The sequence below is a fragment of the Galeopterus variegatus genome, unplaced genomic scaffold (genome assembly GCF_000696425.1).
Source record: "Galeopterus variegatus unplaced genomic scaffold, G_variegatus-3.0.2 Scaffold600, whole genome shotgun sequence".
Lineage (NCBI taxonomy): Eukaryota > Metazoa > Chordata > Mammalia > Dermoptera > Cynocephalidae > Galeopterus > Galeopterus variegatus.
This window is the reverse complement of record NW_007726711.1, coordinates 229,870-246,967: the sequence shown is the minus strand read 5'-3', so window position 1 is coordinate 246,967 and position 17,098 is coordinate 229,870. Positions and strand designations below refer to the sequence as shown.

The 17,098-nt window shown below is 33.6% G+C and overlaps 1 protein-coding gene across 3 annotated transcripts in view; it reads right to left on the bottom strand.

Annotated features, from left to right (window-relative positions):
• Positions 1-17,098, bottom strand: part of KANSL1L (KAT8 regulatory NSL complex subunit 1-like) — a 129,047-nt gene that overhangs the window by 52,027 nt on the left and 59,922 nt on the right. For all 3 annotated transcript variants that reach the window (XM_008570408.1, XM_008570407.1, XM_008570409.1), the window contains one exon: positions 14,781-14,902. In XM_008570408.1, coding sequence (XP_008568630.1) covers positions 14,781-14,902 — 122 coding nt within the window. The remainder of the gene's footprint in view (positions 1-14,780; positions 14,903-17,098) is intronic.

The following is a 17,098-nucleotide window of genomic DNA, read 5'->3' as shown; positions in this document are numbered from 1 at the left end:
TTTCACTTTAAAAATATTAACTTAAATCTTCAGAGAGCACTAAGAAGAATGCTTTAAGTTTCAGTTAATAAAACTTTCTAAGATCTTCTGTCATGTAGCTAGCTAAGGAAGGTTTAGGCCATAATAATACTCTCAAATTAACAGGGCCAATCTTATATTTATTTTCTTTGATAGCAATACATATAATATGTATTGTCCATGAAAAACATTGAGTGTATCAGTGCTAAGTAACAGTCTGCTCTTGAGAAACCAGCCATGGAGCTGGGCTATCATGTCAAGGGTGAGCAGAAGGCGCACAGGATAGCCAATACGATGGTAGGCACTGGGCAGGCTCGGTGGCTGGCATAGAAATGAGTCAAGATCAGTAAGAGGACAGGTTTCAGTAGGAAGCTGGTAGTAGAGGTGATCAAGTCAGGAGAGCTAGGATCCAGAAAGACCGAAGTAGATCCAGCACAAAAAGTGTTTCTTTAGTCTTCCAGCAACTCAGAAACACCCTTAGGCAGAAGCTTACATTGGCTCCTTAAAAGAGACATAACTCTGGTAGTATCTAAAGGAAACTAAAAGCTTTTACTCTGGGAACCTGAGACATATTTAACTAACTCTTCTATTTACAACTCTAGTTGTTAATGAGACCTTAGTTTCTTACTCCCCTCCCAACTAGGAGGCTTAGCCCCAAAGGAACGGAGCCATCTTTATTATACCCTACTGAATGAAAGGACACAGCTTCTTAACTGGCTAAGAGGCTCAGAGGCTGGTTTAAAGATAAATGGAAAGCTTGTCACTTGTGTCACTAAATGTTATGTATATTCTAAAGTTCCTAAAGTGGTTGATATATAATCAGAGGGAAGAGTTCAGTTTTATTCTTTTTCTTTAAGTATGTTCCCACCTGGAGGCAATTCATCCTTAGAACCTAACACTTTCTAATAAGCATTCTTGCAAAGTATCAAAATTTATCCTTCTCAAATAAATGGAGGAATTTGCTGAAATTGAAAGATGTGAAATCTGTTTATTTCACTACTAATCAATGTGCAAACTACATTATTCTCACCAAAGCTAATTTGGCACATAAACCATTTTCATAAATAATGGATGAAGGTTGTTGTAAATAGTTATTGCAAATTACTGATAAATTCACTTATTTTGCAGTGTTTTATACTAATGACAGGTCAACCAATGAACCTCATTGAAAAGCAAAACAAGAGGAAAATCCTGAGGAGATTCTAAAGACGACAACACAAGTCTGCTCATGTGACTGTAACCTAAGGCTTTTTCCTCAGAAGAAGATAATAGAATATCCAGGTAATTAAATATTAACTAAAACAGGAACTTAAGGCAAAGATATCATTGATAAATCAATATAAGATACCATCACTGCATGACATTCTTTTAAAAGTCATAATAGTAAGAAAGAAGACCCAGGAGGGAAAGGACATTTCAATAAGCAAGAAGGTTTAGTGTTCCCACTGAGTTCAAGGTATACTTATGAAACCCCAGAAACTGAAGATGCAATAGGCCACCATCAAATATTGTCAAATAATAATTATCAAAATAATTATCAAAAAAGAAAACAAAAAAACATTATTAATGTATAATTATCATAGGACTTTTAAAATAGCAAGTTTACAAGTAGGTTAGAACTCACTAAATAAATTACTTTTTTTTTTTTAAGTTTCTCTCTGGAAGCTAGAGAAGCATAAAGATCCCCCAAAGGATAGCCTAGTATCCTTTATGTTAGAGGCACATAATACATAACTTGGTTTGAAAATAAATAATGGAAGAGTGGAGAGTAGTAAGGGTGGGTTTTCAGGCTTACACTTCCCTCCATTTCCACTGCTACCTTCTTAACCCAAGCTAGTTTGTGCCAGGATTACTCCAATAGCCTTGTAACTGTTATCCTCTCATTCATACTTTTTCCCTCCAGTCCTTTCTACGCAATCTTTTTGAAAAACCAATCTAATACTATCATAACCTCCCCCATCCTCCCTCACTCTTCATAGAATTTTTCAAAGACTTCCCTATTGCTCTTCAAAGACTTAAATCCTTAATCTTTTGAAAGGCCCTGATTGGTCTGGTCCCTGCCATAACTCTCTTGCCTCATCTTGTATCATGCTCCCCTTGCTCTTTGTGTTCCAACCACACTGCCTCCTTTCATTTCAAATAACTCACACTCCCTACGATACAAGATCTATGTATATGTTATTTCTGCTTCCTAGAATCTTCACACAACCTCCTTCACCTACATAATTTCCAATAATCATTTGGCTCTCAGTTCCAAAGTCAGCTCCCCAGGGAAATCTTCCTTGAGCTCCTGCATAGCCTCTCTCCAAAGACTGAGTAAGTCAGATCCCCTTATGAGGTCTGAAAGGCGAGCACTGTTCACCTTTCCTTCATAGCATTCTTCATGGTGATAACTTTACATTTACTTGTGTGATTACCTAATTAATGTCTGTCTTTCTCTCTAGACTGTCAGTAGTGCAGAGACTATCAGTGGTTCCTGACATTGAGCCTTGCACATAGCTGATGCTCCATAATTATTTGTTGAGTGAATGGAGAAAAACACACATATCTGTTGTCAGGCTTATCAATGTAACTCTGTGCTTAGTACAACACATGCATAACACATACTACACGTAAATTGTTCGGTGAATTAGTAAATTTTGGAAGAAACTCTAAACACAAGGCTACAAGGTGATGACAAAGCTTTTAAAAAGATAAGATATATATTAAAACTGCCCTGAATTCTATTCTAAATCCCTAACTCTTTGGTTTACAAAAGTTAGTTTTTGATAGTAAGGTATAATGATGTATTGAAACCATATGACCATTGTTTAACCATGGCTTAAGCTTTCTTGCAGATGAGTCAAGCCAATATTTGCAAGTCATGCAGCCAGGGCATTAACAATAGAAGTAGCTCTGACCTCCAAATAACACTCAGAACCAACATTTCTCCCCACGGAATCAAGGAGGCCACGATATGACCAGAACTTGAAATGCTGGAACTCCTTCAGAAGCAAGAAGCAAGGAATCCATTGTCTAGACAGTTGTGGTGCTGAAGCCCACCATTCAAAACCTGCCCCACTAACACTTCCACATACCAGCCTGTTCCCCTAACCCACAAAAGTTTGACCTAACTCCAGATCAGGGAGACAGATTTGAGCATAACCTCCTGTCTCCTTGCTGGCAGCCACACAATAAATGTCTTTCTTCTCACAAAAGCTAGTGTCACAGAGTTTGGCTTTCTGTGTGCATCAGGCCGTGAGCTGATTGCTTAGAAACAGCATAACTTGACCATAAATTTACAAAAATAACAAGCAGATGAGAGTTATAAGACATTTTGATTTGTAAAAGAGCAAGATAGGAGAATCAAGTCTAAAAAATTCCTTCCGGGCCGGCCTGTGGCTCACTTGGGAGAGTGCGGTGCTGACAACACCAAGGCCCCGGGTTCGGATCCCATATAGGGATGGCCGGTTCACTCACTGGCTGAGTGTGGTGCTGACAACACCAAGTCTAGGGTTAAGATCCCCTTACCAGTCATCTTTTAAAAAATAAATAAATAAATAAAATAAATAAAAAATAAAAAATTCCTTCTAATCTTTAAAAAAAAAGCAGAATGCACTAGAGCTTTACACTAGAAAATAATCAGAAGTCATGAGTTCACATTTTATTAACACTGTTTAATTTCTCTAATAGTTACTTAATGACTCTCTGAAATTACTGATTTTCTGTTACAAGCCTAGAAATCTTAGCAGTTAAGATATTTGTGGATGATGAGAATAGACATTCAATTTGCCTTTACAGAAAATAAATGAAAAACTTCAAGTGAATTTTTTAAATAATGTATTCCTATATTCTGATGATTACTACAGAAACTAAAGGCCCAGAAGTGAGTCAATTAATCCTTTACTTGATATTTTATTATGAATCACTACCAAGATCAATTTTCTACAGATATCATGTACTTAAAATTAACGAATAAAACAATATAAGGATATGGGTATATGGGAACATATATTAACTAACTTTTGGGTGTCATCTTGGTGGTGCTGATAATGGTGGATGAGTGTGGAGAAAAAGTCTAATTTCAATCTATATTTTAAATAAACCCAATGAAAGATAGCCTAAAGTTTTTCATGACAAATTCTTAAGTATTTAATAACCTTTTTCCTAAGCCAAGTTGTGCTAAAAGAAGGACTGGGAAAAAACTTTATAATGTTCTACTCAAATACTTTTACTAAATGAGTAGGTTTTAAGCCTAAATTTAGAATGGTAGAACCATAAAAGCACAGCAAAGACTTCATGAGGTTACTTTTATATCTTAGCATGAAGTAACCGATAATCCATAAAGACTTTTTCATAGTATTTTGTATTCTCTCCTAAATCTCCCTCTTTATATTTATGTACTTACTAAATTGAAATCTGGCAAAATTTTTCATGAAGCATAAATACAAGTTCTTGCACTTATGTATACTTTTTATTATGGTAGCTAATTTTTTTTTTTTTTTTTTAAAGATGACTGGTAAGGGGATCTTAACCCTTGACTTGGTGTTGTCAGCACCACGCTCTCCCAAGTGAGTCATGGGCCGGACCTTTTTTTTTTTTTTTTTAAAAAATAAAGGAAAAGAAATCCATTTTAGATGAACATACCACATACCTATCTAGTGGGCAAGCTTGCTTCCTTAGCTAAAGTAAATTCCAAGGGAAGAAATCTCAAAAGAATGAAGGAAAAGACAGATGAAAAGGGGAAGGCAGGACCATTAGTTAGGCAATTTGTAGTTATTTTCTTAGTTTGACTGGCTGGAGGAAAAAAATAACCCTATCATTGAATAAGAAAGTTACATATTCCATTTTCATTACCCTACTATAATGCTGATAATTTGTAAGTATGCATTTCCAGTCCAATCAAAGACATTACAATATGGTGGATGACTACTTTGGAAAATGCTGCTATTTATCGATATCTGATAAAAATGCTCTTAGAATTGTGGAGCCTACAATGTGTATTAAACTATATTCAGGGCTCACTGTCATTCACAGAAAAACAAGAGCCAAAGATTTTTAGCATCGTAGTCTGAAGGATGCATATCCCTAAGATATTCTCAAAAGACAGAAATTATTCAAGGTAAGAAGGTCATAACAGAAGATTAACTTATGTACCAGGATAATAACTAACTGAAGATCTAGATTATATGGAAAGATAGGCCAATATCAGCATTTGCTATACCGAACAAATCATGGCCTCTTCAGATTACCCACCATGTCACCTTTGCCTTAAAAGACACTGTGCAGCCAAGGAAATTAAATTTATGGAACAGTAGAGAATAAGTATTCAACAAGTATTCGACACATAATTTAAAAGTATTGTTTTAGGCCAGTGGTTATCGACATTTTCCCCACATTCATACCATTTTCATATTAAACACACTTAAAGAAACATTAGAGACAGAATTAGAATGTGCATTCTCAAAAAGGTTATAATATTCTCCTAGTTCCCTACACACACATATACACAAAATCCACACCCGCTGTACTGGATTAGATAGTGTCTCCCCAGAGTTCCTGTCTGCCCAGAATCTCAGCATGTGATCTTATTTGGAGAGTCTGTGCAGATGTAATTAGTTAAGATGAAAAAGTACTGAATGAGGGTGGGCCCTAAATCTAATCAGTGGTGTCCTTATAAGAAAAGAAACACACAGAGAAGAATATAATGTGAAGATGGAGGGAGAGTTTGAAGCGACATGTTCATATCCTATAAGGAAAGTCAGCGACTGCAGGCAACCACAAGCAGCTAGGAAGAGGCAAAGGAGAATTCTTCCTAGAACCTTCACAGGGAGCATGGTACTGCCCGACACCTTGACTTTGAACTTCGAGCCTCCAGAACTGTGAGAGAATAAATACCTGTTATTTTAAGCCACACAGTTACTTTTCACCAGTTGAAAGTTCTTTGATGAATTAACTTATAGCAGCTAAGGTAGGCAGCAACCTTTTCCAAATTTCCATGCTGCCAAAAGTCCTGCCAACAGATAAATTTACTACCTCCTTTTCCCTGGATAGTGTTTGGAGATATGAATGCATCACATACTCAGATAACCAAATGGCATTTAGGATGGCAGTAACCAATTCTGAAGAAACCAACATGAAACAGAACTAAAACATACTAAAAATGGCCCACTAGGGTCATTACTTTTCCCCCAACTGGCAAAAGTAAATATCTTTCTCAAATGACCAATAGATCAAGATCCTGGCATTATCTGGTATAGGGAAAAAATGTCTCAACCATTTCCCCCATTCTAGGTATTAAATAAGAAAACTACACCCCTTACTCAGAAATACAAGTCTCTTCAACTCTAGCAACAAGAAAATGTGTTGCAATAAGAAAATGTTTTGCAGTACACTGTGAAATGACATTCTAAATAAGATGTGGTCACTAAAAAATATTGAGGTACGCCTATTCTAAAAAATTAAGGTACACCTTAATGTAGCTATTAAAATGGAAAAAGAAATATTTTATGTATATAAAGACTCAGATGTAATATTAACTGAGAAAAGATATTAAACTAATTCCAATAGATCTCAACTATGAAAACAATGTATAAAGATGATAGGAAGAAAATATACTCTGAGCAATATAAGTACATTTTAGTATTTTCTAGTTTTCCTACAATGAACTGGTACTATTTTCATAACAAACAGAACTGTCACCTACAGCTTATAGTCCCTTTTTTTTTTTTGTATTAGGACTTTTAATACATTTAAAAAGGCTATTGAGAATGAAAGAAACTTAGAAGACATAAAAACCAAATGTAATTTATGTACTCTGTCTGGATCCTGATTCTAACAAATTAATCATATAAAGATAATTTTGGAACAACTGCAGAAATTTGAATATGGACAGAGAATTGCATGATAGTAACAAATTATAGTTAATAATATTAAATGTGATAATAAAGTGGTAGGTGTGTCAAAAATGGTTTATCAAAGAAATATTCAGAACTATTTACAGTTAAAATAACAATCACTAGAATTTGCTTTAAAAAAATTCCTAGAAAAAAAAATGTATCAGGAAGAGGAATAGCTGAAATGAGTTAGCAAAATCTTGAGAACTGTTACAGCTGGAAATATGTGGGTTCACTTTACTGTGCTTTCTATATGTCTAAAGTTTTCCACAATAAAGAGTAGAGGGAGAAAAGAGACTGATTATTACTGTGCTATATGTCATTCTCATCTCTGGCTCTTAACTTCAAGTGGGACTTTTAAAAAAGCATAAAGGCTAAGAGATGAGGAAGCCAATATGCTAGTCATATTTTTCTGTCTGAGAATTGAGACGTAAAATTTGTCAAACATTTCTGTCTGATCTGAGACATTCCCTGAAAATTACTAATTTTAATCTTAAGGAAAATTTGGAAATACAAAAACGGTGAAAAAAATGAAAGCTAAAATATTTTTCAAACTCCTGTCTTCAAAAGAGAAATACAGTTTGCATTAAAATTTTGATTTATATCCTTCAAATCTTTTTTTCTATTATATGATACTGTACTATAATTTTGGTATCCTGACTTTTCCATTTAACATTCCAAAATGATTCCCATTTGATTATGTACTTTCTATACACATAATTTTTTAGTAGTTACATGATATTGCACCCAGTGATTGTACCACGATTATTAAAACATTACTCTATATAACATTAAGTTTTAGACTTATGTTTAGACTTACTGAAGGTAAAAAGGGAAAAGTAAGCTTTTTACAAAAGGAAAGAATTCCTACTGGCACTACTCTAGAAACACAGCAGGGGAAGTTTTATTTCCCTATTGATGTCATACATCTGGCTAATATGATGTCATTCATAGGAATCCAAAATTATGTTGAAAACATTGGTCTGGAATATGCTGCTAACAAACAATGTTTTCTCATAATTGAGAAGTGACTATTGAAAATATTAGGAGGGTAAAAGAATTACTTTATATGTGAGAAGTTTGCCAGTTTAACTGCAGTTTTTCAATTATGATACCCAACTAGAAAGAATGGTTGCATTTCATAGTGAGATAATTACCATTTGTGGAAATAAATAGCATAGCACTGAGTCATGGGAATTTAATTTCACATCATATTCTGGGACTCATTAAAGCAAAAACAAACAACAACAAAAATCCAGACATTATTTCAAGTAAAAATTCACCTTCTCAGAGATAACACTCCATGAGATAAATAAGGATCCGTTTACAACATTTTAGCTTCATGTTAGAGTATGAGATCTAAAAACCAATAACTATCTCTATGATGATAAAATGTAAAGCTTCATTTGCTTGAAGACTCAATCTTAGTTGCTCAATTCCTGGTGACTCATCTTAGGCCCTGCTGCTAAGATTAATATAAGTAAGAAAAAAACAACTCTGACTCTTCTAGGAGATACCGCCATTAAATAAGAGGTGGGGGTTAGGAATCAATGAATAACAAGTGTGCAAACAGGTGCCCTGAAAAAGTAATTAACCAGGTGAGTTTACTTTAAACATATTGTAAGAACAGATCCTAAGGATATTATAACTTTTAGCCAGTATTTAAGGTCATTTTTTATAACAAATCATAAGTTCTATAAGGTCCACAAAAGTTAATATACAGAAAAGGTGCCCATAATTATATATAAAAATTATGATATAATGTATGCTTCTATTCTAGCTTTTATTTATAGTATGCTTTATTAGAAGAACTGCAACATTTCACTTATGAGGTTACTAATCTGGCAATCTCAGCTACACAGAATACAGCTAAAAATCACAAAAGGACTTTAAATAACCAAAAGAGATATCAGAAAGTGCACGCATAAAAGTTCACTCCTGTTAATTTTAAGAGAAGCCTTCTCTCCTACTATAAATATCTCTTATTCCAGTAGAGATAACTTTGGTTATCTGATTTTCTAGTCCAGAGCCAAATGAGATGAGTGGAAGCAGAACTGCAGGAGGCAGCCATGAGAACAACAACTAGAATATCCATTTAACTATAGGGGAGAAAAAACAAATAAGTACAAAATATTTTTTACAAATGCCAATTACCTGAAAGAAATCAGGAAAGACACTTCATTCATTTTACAAATATTTATTCATGCCCATTATGTCATGCTGGTGACATTCAGGTGCTAAGGAAAATAGTTTAAAAAGACAGACCAAAAAATCCCTACTCTCATGAAGCTTAAATTCAAGTCCAGGAAGACAGATAATAAACCAGTAAAAAAAAATTAACAACCCAGCAAGTAGACTATTCTCATTCTATGATTTAGAGATTTCTGCCAGATCACAGTGCTACCGATAGGCCAAGTTGAGATTGAACTGAGATCTAATCCAAAATTATGTTCCTAACAATGAAAGTTTTCTTCATAGCACTTGATCAGGGTTTTAAATTATACATTTATTTGTGTGATTACTTTGGTGATGTCATTTTTCCACAACTAGACTCTATACCATAAGGATAGAGACCACATGCTTTTGTTCAACATCCTATATACCCTGTGCCCAATCCAATGCCTGGCACACTGAAGTCACTCAGTCGGTATCTGTTCATTATTAAGTAAATTCTTTTATAGATACACAGCCATTTATCCCAATAGCCCCCGAGAATATGGTCATGGTGTTGATACTGAGTTATCAAAGAAAAACTGAATTAAGTTCAGTATCATCCAAGAAAGGCAATGTGTAATGAGCTTTATTTAAATAATTCTTCCCAAATGGTTTAATTAAAAGTTTTTGGCACTTAAGTGGAATTTTCATTCCTCTTACTGTCCCAAGTATCTTTTTCCATAATAACCTCTGGGGTATGCTTTCAAGTTACTAAGACATGATGAGTAAATTCCTCCTTCACAAATTCTCTTGATTTAAGCTAACATAAAATTATTATGTCCAATAAACAGCACAACTGTGATGTTACAAAAATATATGTACTTTAGGCTGTATTAAAACCTTTAGGTTTTTATTGTGTGTTTGTTTGAAAAAATAGAATTTCTCAAAAACAAACATTTAATCAAAAAGTTTTAGAACTATAAACTACTTTAGAAAATATGTCCCATCAAATTTAAAGATAAAGAAGTGAGATATAAAGAGATTAGCTGACTTGCCCAGTCACTGTCTCAAATGAATAGAACACATAAAAACTGTATACTTCTATAACCACATTATCCCAGAACTAAATTATAAAAACGCTACAATTAGTTAAGAACAAGCAAAAGTTAAAATCTTTCTTGGGGGGGGCGGAGAGAATAAATGACCTAAGATGGTCTATTTGAGTTATTTTGAGAATAACACTCAACAGTGTGTTTATGCTGAGTTTTAGAGTGTTGATTTAATTACAGGGTCCCATACAAATGAGGTAGACCAAAGGCAGGAAAGCAATTTTTTATGTTCCAAAAGAGAAATGATGAGAAAATAGTGCCTCAGTGACTACTAGTACCTGTATGATGAATGCCGTCAGTAATAGCTGGCCCATTGGGTGTCTATAAAGGCACATGCAAAGGGATACATGCTTATGCCCTCAAATCCTTTGAAACCACTTTGAAGCCCTTTTTTAAAAGAGTAAGAATAGTTCTAAATCAATGACTATTACTCTATCCAGGACATAAAAGGAATAACAGACTATATCTAAATTTTTAATATACATTTTGTTCTTACATAAAAATATTAATGGCTAACATTATTAGCCTATTTCTTTTGTGCCAAGTTTATATGAGTTTTATATGTGTTATCTCATTTACTTCCCAACCAACTATATATTGTCTCCCAATATCTGGTTTACTATATTCTTGTACATTTGAACTCTTGGTCAATGATCTACTGATTGGCATTCTACATTTTAATAGAATGGACATGTACCTTTTAAGATAATATGATTGTAGAAGCTGGATTAGAGTGGAGACTAAATGATTGTCAAGTGTGGGTTAAGACTTTATAAACTTTTTTGAACAGAGAGAAGATAAATATTTAGGCATAATGATTTTTAAGATCATATAAAACAAATGTATATTTTCATAGTAAATTACCAAATTTCCTGTTATTTTTAAATATACCTTTTGCCTATATCTACAAACATTCCATAACTTTCTATTATTGTTCTGCTATTATTATGTCTGATATTTGTATTAATTTACATATTTCAGCTGAGTAGAGTATGTATCTCAAAATTCACAACTAAATGTAAGAGTATTTTCCAGGTCATAAGGGACAACACAAATACACTATAGCTATTAGTCCTTTTCTTTAGCTATTCCTCTTTGCTTTCCACGGGTATGTATAAACGCTTTCACTGGAAAAGATAGAACAGACATACAAGATTAAGACAGATTTGACAGATAAAGAAGGGCAAGGATTACACACTCAATAACTGGATCAGTACCTATCATCAAATTTTAAGGTAATATGCTGAATTTGATTTAATTATTTGTTTCCCTACAAACAAATTAAATATCACATTCCTGTGGGACTAGTCAAATTTTGCTCATAGGTTTAGGATAATAATTCCATTTAAATAAATATTTTTTCAAAACTATGAAGACCACTATATTTCCTATTTATCCTTTTTGAAGTATATAGTTTGTTCTATTTTTCTTAACTTTTAAAATTGTGAAATATAAGGTACATACAGATAAGTACATAAAATATCTTACGTTTAACTTGTAAATATGAAACAATGCCTCCCGTCACTCCCCTACTGTCCCATAACCCCCACTCAGGTCAAGGAATACATGAATTATCAGTACTCTAAAAGCCCCTTCTCTCATGTGGAGCTCCTGTATCATATTTAGGAATATTAAAAGTTAAATCAGTACTTCTACTGGCCTCCTGAATAATTCAAGAACCTGATTACAATTTAAAACCATTTACCTTCCTTCTGACCCATATGCTATTGTTGTCAGAGTTTTTTTTTAACCCCACTAGATATATTTTACTACTGTTTACATATGCCCATATAATTATTTACCATTTTGTTTGTTCTTCATCTCTTCTTGATCTCAAATTTTCTGTCCAGAACATCATTTTCCACTGCCTGAAGTACATCCTTTATAGTTATCATTAATTAAGAGTCTACTAGTCTATTCTCCTATTTGTCTGGAAATGTTTGTGTTTCACAGTCAGACTTCAAAGATGTTTTCTCTACATATAGAATTTCTAGGTAAACAATTATTTTTTTCCAACATACTGAAGGTACCATTCCATTGTACTCTGGCTCCTATTGTTATTGTTGAGAAGTCAGCTGTCAGTCTAACTATGAATCCAATTAAGATAATGTCTTTCCCTGCTCTGGTTGCTTTTAGATATAACATTTGTTTTTGGTTTTTTTCACATTTCCTCTATGCCTAGGGGTATATTTATTTTTATTCGTATTAATCAGAAATCTGTTTGGCCTCTGGAATTTGTTGTTTTTCTTCAGTTCAGGTAATTTTTCAGCCAATACTTCTTCAAATATTGCTTCCACTCCAATCTCTATCTCTTCTTTCAGGTCTACAATTAAGTGTCATATTAGGCCTTCTCATTATATTCTATACATTTTTAAATGATTCTTCCATATTTCCCACTGTTTTGTTTCTTTTGCTACATTTTGGAACTTTTCTTCTAATCTATCCTCTGTGTCATACATCTCTCTTCAATTATGTCCACTTTGCTTCAAAATCTATTTATTTAGCTTTTAACTTCAGTCTTTTTCAGAAGTTTTATTTAAATTTTTTCCAAATGTGCCTGATATTTTTAAACCTGTCTTTTATTTCTATAATTAGAACAAGCACCATTTTTTAATAATCAGAGTCTGATAATTCTAGTATCTGAATATTTTATGATCTATTTTTGCTGTCTATTGTTTTCCCCTTATTCTTACTCCTCCTGCTCTGTCTCCTTACATGTTTGATTATATTTGACTGCATGCTGATCACTGCCCTTGAAAAATTATTCATGATGATTTCTCTGGGCTAAAAAAGGAAGGTCCCTTAAAAGAAAATCTACATTTGCCTCACCATCCCAGAACCATTTAAAACTAGGAATCCCTTGGACCACTTATTGATGCAAATGTGGACTGAAAATTCATGAAAAAGTTCCCACAATGGTCAGAACATCTCAAAGGTAGTTTTTCTTTTATCTTTTGCTCAGCCCCAAAATAAATCTCCTCATGGTGCCCTAGGGGTGGGGAAAAGGAAACAGTTTTATTTCTGATTTACCTTTACTGTGATGGTGTAGCTCCTGAAAGAGAATGGTCCCAGCTAAATATGGGGAGGATTTCATCTCCCTATCATGGATAAAGCCACAAACTTTGATTTATCTTCCTCTCACCTCACAATCTATTAAAACTTCAGCTTTATTTTGATAGATTTGGCTTTGATTTCTCTCTTCCTTCCCCACAGAGCTATCAAAATCTCAATTTAATTTGTCTGAATTTGGCCTCACACAAAAGGAGATTGCTGTGCTTTGCTTACTTCCTGAGTTATTGTTTTCTCTAAACTTTTGGCTTGGCAATATCATTAACAACATTCCATAACTTTTCATTTTCAAAATAGACAAAAATTAAAAATAGAATAACCACATGATCCAGCAATTCCACTTCTGGAATACCCAAAAGAAAAGCAGAAAGTTGAGCAGATATTTGTACACCCATGTTAATAGCAGTTAATAGCCAGAAGGTGGAAGCAACCAAAATATCTATCTATGGACCAATGGGTAAACAAAATGTAGTCTATATATAAAATAGAATATTATTTGGCCTTAAAAAGGAAGGAAATTTTGACACATTCTACAATAGGAATATATCTTGATGACATTATGCTAAGTGAAATAAGTCAGTCACAAAAGGACAAATATTGTATAATTCACTCAACTTATATGAGGTAGCCAGAGTAGTCAAATACATAGTGACAGAAAGTAGAATAGTCATTGCCAGTGGCTGAAAAGAAGGGAGACAGTAAGTATATGATGGCTACTTAGTATAATTTTCACCATGGTATAAATTTTCCTTTTATGCTACATTAAAAAGGGTTAAAAATAATAAATCATATAACTATCAATATAAATATTTCCCAATACAAAATTATACTTAAGTCCTCTATGGTAATTAAAGAAGCAAACATTATAAATTTATTTGAAAAAAAAATTAGACAATGCACACACAAAATGGTATTCCATTAGTATGCCTTCTAACTGCATTTTTAAAAGGAAATGTTCAAAGAGAAAAGTAAGCAATATAAAAATAGAACAAATACTGTTCCCCCAAAAGATTAGGATTTATAGAATATATATTTTTGCGATATAAAATATATAAGATAAATTACTAATGACTATAGGAGTTATTTTATTAATTATTTTCAGAAAAAAAATTTACCTTAAAGCTAAGATACAAAATGAGTGATTAAAATTTAAGCTACATTTTAAGGGTGATATCAATCAATCTTCTATGCTCAAACTATATCAAGGGTTTTTTTTTTTTTTTCTCAGAATGCATTGCAAGGATAGTGCAAGAATACAAATGGTACAAAATGGAAGATATAGGAAATAGTGCAGTACTTCTATTCTAAAGCAAGTGTGACCATTGCTTTCTTTCTTTTTTTAGAAACATAAAATTTCCTGGAAAGCTTTCTCCCTTATTCCCATGTTTATAGTTACCTTAATTATATAAGTTTGATGTTATCTAAAACTGTATCCATGATCTATTGATAGTACTCTAGTAGTCTTAATATAAAGGAAAAAGCAGCTATAATACTTAAAAGATCAAAACAAAATAAAAATAAATAACCAGAGCCAAACTATCTCAATGATACCTACCTTCTGGAAATGCCATTAGCCAGACATTTATGGTTACAGGATTTGGAGGAGAGGGGTGATGAAGTTGGGGAAAAGTTGAGAGGGGCAATCAAACTGTTGATGATCTCACTCAATTGTGCACTCTGTAAGAAAACAGTCAACCTTTTACTACTGCTAAGTAAGAAATGTGAGTTAACTCTCAGATCCGTGGTGCATATTAAATGCTTAACATCTCAATAAACACATAAATGTTTATAATTTAGTAAATATTTTAATCTACAAACACGATTTACATGACAACTTATTTTTCCATTTATTATAAATAAATCTACATTTTAAAGTAGGCATCCTTTTCCATATCCTTTTTTATTACAGTTCCTTCACCTACCCATCCTATCTTTTAAAACATTTAAACCCAGTTAGTAGTATCTATATAATATTTCCCTTGAAGCAACCAAATTAATAATTAAAAAATCATATCTATAATTTATTATGTGCCTACTATAGGCCAGGCACTGTACTAGGCACCAAACATAGAATATTTCTAATCTTTACAACTAACCCACAAAGTAAATAATGTTAGAGCTACTGATATCATTATTATTACCAATTACAGATGAAGAAATTATAGCAAATAAAAAAAAGATTAAGTAGCTTAATCGAGGGTTATAAGTTGGTAAGAAATGGAGATAGAATGGATTGATTGAAATTAAGGCCTAAATCAAATACATACTGTTTCTTGGTATTTTTCAAATGCAAAAATATCAGGGTTTTTTGGCATGCAAGATTTTCAATGACCCTAATCTCAAACTTAAAAATATGTAATAAATATTAAATTATTCTCAAAATAATCACCTATAATAATTATAATAAACAAAGACCACATAAATAGAAATAGGACATGTCTACAAAAGAATAACAACTCTTTTCATTATACATATAGCCATGTTTATTGTAGAAAAATTTGAAAATATAGAGAAGTTTAAAAAATAAACAGTCACCTGTAATCATACTTGACACAGAAAAGCATTGCTAATATCTTCATATATATCTCTCCATCTAGACTGTTTTCTGAGTATATGTGAGCATGCATGTATGTACAACATGCACACACATACTTTTAATTAAATCATTTCATATCAATTTTCTAAAACCTAATTTTCTCACATAATATAGTATGACTATTTTTTTTTTTTTTTAAAGATGACCAGTAAGGGGATCTTAACCCTTGACTTGGTGTTGTCAGCATCACGCTCTCCCGAGTGAGACACGGGCCAGCTCTAGTATGACTATCTTTTTAAAAGTACATATATATATATGTATTTTTTTTTTCCACCATTTTCATTGACTGCAAATTGGTACTGGGAAGTGGGGCTATTGTTGATAACAAATACCTGAAAATGTGGAAGCAGCTTTGGAACAGAGTAATGGGCAGAGACTGGAAGAATTTGGAAGTTAGAAAAAGCCTAGATTCTGGTGAGGGCTTAGAAGACAGATGTGGGAGGGCCGGCCTGGTGGCGCACTCGGTAGAGTGTGGCGCTCCCGCTGAGGGTTCGGATCCCATATAGAGACCGGTCCGCTCACTGGTTGAGTGCGGTGCAGGCGCAACACCAAGGGTTGTGATCCCGTTGCCGGTCACGAAAAAAGACAAAAAGGTAAAAAAAAAAAAAAAAAAAAGAAGACAGATGTGGGGAAGTATGGAACACCTTAGAGACTGGTTAAGTCGTAGTGACAAGAATACTGATAGGAATATGGACAGTAAAGTCCACTCTGAGAAGGTCTTAGACGGAAATGAGGATGTGTTTTGGAAATCAGAGCAAGAGTCACTCTTTTTTTTACAGTTACAAAGAACTTGTCTGAGTTGTGTCCATGTCCAAGGGTTTTATGGAATGCAGAACTTTAGAGTGATGAACCAGGTTACCTTGTGGAAGAAATATCTAAACTTCAGGCTAATGCATGGCTACTTTTAACTGGAAACAGTGGAATAAGAGAAACAAAGGGATGACTTAAAGGTAGAATTTATAATTAAAAGAAAAACAGAGCATAAAATACTGGAAAACTCTCAACCTGGCCATGTAAAGAGTAGAAAGTCTATTCACGAGATAAAACCAAAATTGTAGCCTAATGACAATCTGCTAAGGACATTAGAAGAGGGAACAGACCATCAAGAGATAGAAGAAAGGCCTTGAAGTCATTTTAGAGATTTTTCCAGATTTGCCCTCCCAACACAGACCCAAGAGGCCTAGGAAGACAGAGTGGTTTCACAGATCTGGCCCGAGTTGCTCTCCACAGGCTTGCTGCCTAGGGCCACCTCAGGATGCTGTTCCCTGCACCCTGGC